Raw genomic sequence first — 8,344 nt, 5'->3', positions numbered from 1 at the left:
CTAATAAGTATATATATTCTTTGTAGTTTAGTTTAGAAAGTTTGCCGGTGATAGAAGAGGATTTAAGTGAGTAGTGTAGTTGATATTATGACCCATTAGCCATAAAAATTTCAACTTTACAATAAAATTTCCCCCACAACTCGTTATAATTATCAAAACCTCGGGCCTTCTCTAACCAAAACTCAAAATTAAGTGGGGTCAAGGGACCCCATTTATCCCTTGTTTCCTCCGTCCCGGCAAGCAAACACAAAAACCCTAAATTCAGATCCGATGATAAGTTGCGGTGGTGAAATGAAACAAACCAATTGCATACTTCAATTTCACTGGTTACAATACCTAAATTTGAAGGTAGGATTGTCACCTGAAATCAACAAATTTCCCAACTATCTCAAGATTCTCAACTGAGAGAGAAGGAACGCATTTGGGAGAGGAACACAATGAAAGACGAACACAAACACAATTGATTTTGTACGAGATGGTAATCAATTGACGGCAACAACATGATCATTCTTGATTGATTTTTATTCTACTTTGTTCTCTCGATAAAAAGAAAAAGACGAAGGAAAAACGAAAAAACTAACTTTAAAAAAATATGGGCCTATGAAAAATTTTATCCCAAAAAATTGGTGCGCGCGTGAAGATTTCTGCCTGTGAGTTTCATAGTGAAATTCTTAAAAACGGATCTAGTAGTAGTTTTTACACACGAGTTTTCGAGAATTTTATAGCCTCTCCACCCTTGCCACCTGTTGTCCCATTTATTTTTTCAGTGTCAGAATCATGCACCATATTCAGTATATTGTCCTGCCTCAACTTAAGAGTTTGAGCTTTTCCATTAATCGTTACAAATAGTGTTGTTTTTATAGTCTACCTGGAACGTTTTTCCGACATCTCTGATCAATTTCGGTGGGGATTAGCAGTTTAAAAGACATGCCAATATCGGGTACGTAGTACTCCACAACTTAACAATAGAGGTGTAATTAAACTGGTTCGTGCCAGCACGGGCATAACCTATCCCAGAAGGTGAGTTAGTCCACATGTTAGATTAATGTGTTGTGATGGACCTGGATAATCGGCACTTGGCACAACACAACATGTGACATGGATAAGCATGTGGTACAGCACGACACGACATGTTAACAACGGACGTCATAACATGTATAAAATACTACACAATACAGTACAGTACAACACATTTGTTTTATATATTTCACAAAAGAGTGTTTATCTAATCATTTTCCGACATTCTATCTTCGTTATGTCGAATTATTTCAATCACAACACATATCTAAATACGTTGGACATATTTTAAATGCAAAATAAATGTGTCAGGCACTGCACAGCACGACGTAACACGCTCTCAAACACGACACCGCACCGCACGCCTTAATTTCTTAATTTCTGGCACGACACGTACGTCACGTAGCACCGACGGGCTAGCCTCTTAGTGGGATGTGCTGGGTTGTACCGACACATTTTACACCTCTGCTTGACAAGAATAATTTGATCCGGCAGGCAGGCATGAGAAAATTCCCTTGCACAACCTAAACCTTATTTGCCTAACTAAACAAAAGGGGTACAATAATATTTCAAAAGGAGTACCATAACTTAACAAGAATAATTTTAGGCCATTAAAAGGAAAAAAAGAAAAGGAAACTAATAAGCTAGAAAGGAAAATATAAAAACAAAAGGAAAAGAAAAGGATAGTAATAAATATAATACTCCATATATATTAGCTTATTCTGCCACATATATCCATATATAGTAGAGATTTCTAAATATAGATATAGAAGAGCGTAAAAAGTATTACCATCGTATCTTTTGTAGAACTATAAAAAGGGAACCCTTCTAAGCCATCGTTCTCAATTTCAACTTTAACTCCGGCCAAAAAGATATATTGTGCTATTCTTCGTCGTCAAAATTATTCGGTCGATGGCTCCATATTCTAATCAAAAAATTATTAGTTTTTTATCACTGGTAGTAGGTTTGATTCTCACATATCATGCAATTGTATTAGTAGAAGGAGGGATGGCTTCTGCTAGGAGTATTTTAGCAGAAGCGGAGGATTCGGAGTTGGAAAGACAACTAAAGATTCTAAACAAACCATCCATCAAAACCTTACATGTAGGCAATATTAAGTTATTCCGTATATGTTTCTTTTCGTAATTGTGAAATTAATGTGTCATATTTTTATGTTCGATACCACTGAGTAATATCATTAATTAGATTAATTTTGTATTGTTCCGTATGATGTGGTGAAAGGCTCCATGGGGTGATATCTATGACTGCGTTGAATTCCACAAACAACCTGCATTCGATCATCCGTTACTCAAGAATCATAAGTTCCTGGTAATATGTTGTCTCTCGGTTTTCCTTTTCCTTTCCGTAGTGTTGTTAGAAGTTCTAGATGCACAACAATCCATGCTTTCTTTGTATGCTTATCCAGGGGAGAGACGAAACTGCGTCCACTAAACCACATAATACGTTGATGAGTCTAGGCGATGGGTGTCCAAAAGGAACTGTCCCTATTCGCAGGACGACTAAAGAAGATTTGATCAGAGCTAAATCCTTCTCTGCATCAACAACATCATCCCACGCTCCTGGTGAAGAACATGTACGCACTGATTTATGTTATGGCATTATTTTCACCAGTTAGTGCGAAGAGTCTTTTACCTCGTGATATTCGTACAAGTCTGTTTTATATAACTTTTTTATTATTTGTTTTATATTTCCCAAACACCTCAATATACAGAGAGCAGGTATAACTCTTCAAGTAGTTGGTGAAACATTCAATGGAGCCAGTGGAACACTTAACGCATGGAATCCCACAGTAAATCCGGACCAATTTAGTTCAGCTGAACTTGCGCTTAAAGGAGGTCCACAGGAACAGACCAGCGCAGTCAAATTTGGGTGGATTGTACGTATATTTTCCTAGTGTTATATAAACAATATATATGAACTGCATTTACGTTATGGAATTTCATAGGATTTGACAACCTCGTTCTTCTTTTCCTTTAAAATTTCTTTGATTTATCCAAGATTATTTTTTCTAGTTTTTGTCAAGCTTAGACCAATGCTATGTTAAGGAGACACCGATCCAAGAAATGACAGTTTACGATTACTTTATAAACTACCAAGCTACACAACTCTGATATATATGGATGTCAAATCCAAATTACTGTTAGTGTTCAATAATTCTCTAGGTTGTATAATAATGTGGATGAACGCCCAGGGCCTTTGGAGTCCCTGCTAGTTACTTGTCACTAGTCACCCAACTAAATGTTGAATCTATTAGGATCCAAATAAATTTTATGGTTCATGTTGCTGGACTAGTCTAACCATGACAGTCAGTATATCGATATCGTTCAGCATCTTTCGTTTTTCTTATCATTGCCTGAGCTCTGATAATTGTTGTTTACGTTTATCAGGTAAGCCCGGAGTTGTATGGTAATAACAAGACTCGAACTTTTGCGTATTGGACTGTAAGTTTTTTATAATGACCATAACCTTGGTGTTTTTTATATTCTCGTTAAGAGAATCACTACTTTGGCATTAAAATTTAAAAACTATGGGCATTCTTCGATAGGGCGATGGTGGTCACAAAACAGGTTGCTATAATACTCGTTGCAGGGGATTTGTGCAAGTTGACCGAGCACATCCTCCTGATATGACGTTTGCCGAAACATCACATTTTCCAGGATCTCAGGTTGTAATCACAGTGGAGATTTCTCTGGTACGTACTTACTTTTTTATTTCACCTATATTTAATATTTAAATTGGAGAACGGGGAAATATCAGTGACATTTTTGCACCCAAGACTGAATGAGCGAGTGACCCTAAATTCTTATTGTTTGTCGTAGTTTTTTTTCCCCTATTTTTATTGCCAGGATACTCTTTTTATTGCTAACAAAAACTTCTTTGGACGACAAATGCATATTCGTGGAAAGTACTTAGTATATGGTAAAGAGCTTATTGCACAGTTGGTGGAATGCTCCTCCAAGGGGATTGTTTTAGACTTGCACATACTTAATTTCGCCTCGTGCGCTCCTTAATTTTTTTTTATGAAGAAGTGTTTATATCATGTATTGCATTTCAGGAACGAGAAACTGGAAAATGGTGGTTGATATTGCATCCGGGGCCTATTAAAATAGGATATTGGCCCAGAAAACTATTCCCACTATTTAATCCAGGTGCCCAGTATGTTTACTGGGGTGGCCGCGTAAAGTCTGGAAAAGATGGAAGTATTCCACCAATGGGTGGTGGTGTTGGACCTGGTGGATTTTCTAATGCCAACGGTGTAATTGGTGATCTTCAATATTATGACAAGAATAGTCATGTTCTAAAACCTGAAAAAATTGAATATACTATCGACTGTAAGCAATATGATTCTCATTATGATAATGGCCACCATGCCGTTTACTTCGGAGGACCTGGTGGTGGCATATGTACCTGAGTGATGAAGAACATGTGCAAAAAAAAAAAAAGTTCTTGAAGACAAATAGGAAAGGAATATGCAATCTACCTCCAGTTTATATGCTTAATCACCATGTGCAATGAGACAACAACATAAAAGCTGTTGCCATCTCATGTTTTATGTTTATTCAGCTCGATTATTTTTGCAATCAATTGCGATCAACTTAGTATTTGCCTCCACATGCCGCGTATTCATGTCCTCTGGCTCTTCCACTCTATTCCCTTTCTAACTGAACTGTTGATGATACTTGATGTGCACTTCAACTTTAGTATCACCTTTCCAAAATTCAATGATTCAATAGTTGGGCTCTTTTGAAACATATTGCTGAGCATTGGATCAACAACCTTGATGTTTGATTGTACTCTATCCTAAAACAGTTGTTGACTTGTTGCGGATCTCACATGAGTAGGCATGCTCCCTAATGCAAGTTTTTGTTTGGTGATGATCTAACTAATTGGATAGTTTTCTTAGGAAGGTTCCTATGCGCGGCCTGGCAAACGGCTACGGGAAAAGGTCTAAGAGACAGGATCTATATAAGTGATAGAAATTTTTTCCGCAGAGACAGAGAGTTAATCATTGGCGGTTGAAACCATACCTGTTTGGGCTAGAATCTATAATGTTCTCTGCATTTTTGGAACAATTTAGGTCTTTCTTCAATTGCTAGCTTTATTTGGGGCCGCTGGGATAAATTCATTCTTTCTCCTTTCATGTAGTTGCAGGAAATCCTACAACCACATCCTTAATGAAATCTCAATATCAATTCAAGTAATCATCTTAAAATTCATACATCCATTCATAAAATCTTCAGTTTAGTTACAAGATTTGAGATAGGCTTTAACTTGGAGAACAAACAATTTTTCTCCCTACTCAATTCTAAGTCTAAATTCTCAAAAAGATCTCTCCCTCTACGGTCCCCTAGTATAGGGATTTACATAGTGGATGACAGCTAATAAAACCTTTATTTTCGGATCTGGCATGCGTCAATTAACGCACACTTACCTTGACTCTTATCGCACGTACTCTGTAGCTTCGCACGATCATCACACTTTACTCGTGACTCTTCTGACGTCATCTGATGCGTCATGTTAAATATACTATACGCGATAACCTTCGCTTGTTCATCGAACCGTAATTTCACATACATTATAGATGTGCGGTATTTAGTATCTACATTTTGCCTCTTCTCATGTCGTTTCTTTGGAAATGGAGCGATATGAGAAACTCCAATTTTAAAATACTGCACTCACTCATCCTTTCATATTCTTTTCAGTTGATGTATTCCTCTAATTTAAGAGTGAGAACTTACGCGTGTCTTTTCAGCTACTCTTGATCTGACACGTCTTTTACAACCGCCTTTTCTTATCCATTCATTCTTAATCATCGCATTAATGAGGGAATATCTCGGGAATCGAGAGTAAATATCTTATTACTCTTTCTCTTCGTCATACTTCTTTTTACTTTTGGATTTTTCTTTATTTTCTATAACTATTATCTCCTGCTACTGTCCCACTGATTTCTTCCCATACTTTTTCTGTTATTTCTCTCCCATTTTAATTTTGATCTTCTTGATCATCTCTGATAATCTTTTCATTATTTTTCATTCCCATACTTAAAAATGCCTGAAGCTGGTTGGAAGAACAAACAAGCATTTGATAGATTGAAGAGAGAATTTGGTGCACGGTTTTTTTCGTTATCTGCCCCCGCTGGATCCAAACCTTCATCCAATCTTGGACCTGAATGGTTTTCTCTTGAGAAATGGAGTGATCAAAAGATCATCGTTTCAGTGGAACAACTTCTTGTTGGTCTTCCAATTCCACTTTATGATCCCAAAATCCCCTTGTTTTATGAGATCCTTTCAAATGCGAGTTTTTCGCGTGGCATATTTCAACTTAGCGGCGACAGTATTAGAATAGCTCTTGAATATTCCCGTCGCGCAGTAGGTTTAGAATCTCAGTACCCAATGGATAAGCGAAATCCTGATCATCGAGATGAGGAAATTATTCCTGCTGATTATACTCTTGAATTTTTTTTCAAGAATTACGAAGTTACCATCATGAAAAGTAGCGCCTCTAAATGAGGTATTCGCTTTTCAAGAAAAGATGGTATTGCTGAAGAGCAAAGGATCATACGAGATGTTGATTGGAACGATCCTTCAAATAGTACCGCTCGTTGGTCGAATGACACGCGATGGTTAGATTACCCAATCATCTTGGTGGGCCCATACATAACTGGCAGGGATGAACATGGCTTAACTCTTCCCCTTCCCGAGGGACTTCTTGCTTATGATCCTTGGGTATTTAGATGGCCCGAAAAAAGAGAGTGGTATCCTTTGTTTAATTATCTTTATCTCCCTCTTTTTCCTTTTATCTTCTACCACTCTTACCTATTTTCCTTATTTCAGATGGTTGATCAATCGAAAAAGGCCAGAAAATTGTCTCAAGCGAGATCTTCGCACAAGAATGAAGTAAGAAACACCTTTTTTTAATTTTAACAATATTGTTTCCTCTGTTTCTTATCTTTCATTATGTGCATAGGAGGAGATTGTAAGTGCGAGTGTGAAAAAAAAATGTGTAATTCGCAATAAAAAGACTGCTTCCAGATATTCTTCCAAGTATCCTTCTAAGAAGCGGAAAGCACCTTCCTCTTCAATCTCTCAATCTGACAATGATGATGATGATGATGATGGTGATGATGATGATGACAGTATTCTTGGTGAAGATCCATCTATTAAATCTGCAATGGATCAGATATCTGGAATTTTTTATGACTCCATGACAGCAGTTGGAGATGATTCATTAGCTCACACATGTAGGACTCTTACAAAGATAATAGATGCTCCTACTTTGGATGATGATTCCTTTCGCGGGGCTTCCTCATCTTTGAATCCTAGTTTTCAATATTCGCTTGCTTCTATGGTAATTTCTTATAACTTCGCACTCTCTTTAAAATTGTATTATGCGAAATTTTCTCACATTTGTTTAATAATCTCGCAGGTGGCTCACTCATCATATGTTGTCTCTGCAGACTATGAAAGAAGACTTCGCAGGTTTGCAACTAAAAATACTGAACTTAAGTCCCAAGTTTCCCTTCGTGAGAATGAAGCTGCTGATCTTCGCAAGAGAAATCATCAACTTGAATCTGATGTTTCTTCTTATACGCAAGATTTCCGATCTTCAGAAAATGAATGATCAATTAATTGATGCGTAATCCTTTACTCCATTTGTCAACCTGTTTATTCACGTCTTTTCTCCCATTGTAATTATCTATTCATGTAGAGATTTACGGCCTTAATGATGAGGCGACTTATTTATTTCGCTCTCTTCCTCATCATATTGATGTGATATTCTTCTTGAATATCTTAATGATTCTTTAAACAACTTTATTGATGACAAGTTAAAAACCCTTTCCTTGGAGGAATTAAAGACGAAGTATCAATCCCTTAGTGTTCATCATTAGAAGTGCCTCATCTTATGGTAACGACTTTAGGCGCCGTTTTTTAGAATCGAAAGAGAGAAATAAAGTTTTGCGAGCCAAGATTAGTACTCTTATCAATGAGAAAGATCAATCCATTTTTAACGGTTCGAAAGCTTTAGAAAAATTCCAAAAGACTGTCCTTCAAGTTCAAGTGGAACGAGATAGATCTTTAAGCGAGAAAAACGCAGTTGTTGAACGAGGAAATATGATCCGTTCTCGTCTTGTCATAGAAAGTGAAGCTGAATTCGACTATGCTGCTAGGGTGTTGGATAATGCTAGAAATGACTTAGCTGTGACTGTCATCCTTGAGTCAGATCACTCTACTTTGATTAAAGATATTATTTCCAATAAAGAAGGTCGTTTCCTATGCCTTTCCATTTGTTACCCCTTGATTTATTT

The 8,344-nt window shown here is 37.0% G+C and overlaps 1 protein-coding gene across 1 annotated transcript; it reads left to right on the top strand.

The window, feature by feature from the left end:
* The first annotated feature begins 2,025 nt into the window (after positions 1 to 2,025).
* On the top strand, positions 2,026 to 4,450 carry LOC113338469. Its single transcript, XM_026583885.1, has 8 exons — positions 2,026 to 2,121; positions 2,260 to 2,346; positions 2,444 to 2,611; positions 2,750 to 2,914; positions 3,426 to 3,479; positions 3,584 to 3,730; positions 3,885 to 4,004; positions 4,094 to 4,450. Exons 1-8 carry the CDS (start codon positions 2,026 to 2,028, stop codon positions 4,448 to 4,450), a joined length of 1,194 nt encoding a protein of 397 aa, XP_026439670.1.
* The last annotated feature ends 3,894 nt before the right edge of the window (positions 4,451 to 8,344 follow it).

Source organism: Papaver somniferum, unplaced genomic scaffold (assembly GCF_003573695.1).
Source record: "Papaver somniferum cultivar HN1 unplaced genomic scaffold, ASM357369v1 unplaced-scaffold_19, whole genome shotgun sequence".
NCBI lineage: Eukaryota > Viridiplantae > Streptophyta > Magnoliopsida > Ranunculales > Papaveraceae > Papaver > Papaver somniferum.
Note: the sequence above shows the minus strand (reverse complement) of the source record. Positions and strands in the feature narration are given on the sequence as shown.

Bases quoted from the DNA above. Each gene is read 5' to 3' on its own strand.
- LOC113338469 (XM_026583885.1), top strand. From the start codon at position 2,026: ATGGCTTCTGCTAGGAGTATTTTAGCAGAAGCGGAGGATTCGGAGTTG. The intron at 2,347-2,443 runs GTAATATGTTGT...ATGCTTATCCAG, and splicing joins TCAAGAATCATAAGTTCCTG to GGGAGAGACGAAACTGCGTC. The intron at 3,731-3,884 runs GTACGTACTTAC...TTTTATTGCCAG, and splicing joins TCACAGTGGAGATTTCTCTG to GATACTCTTTTTATTGCTAA.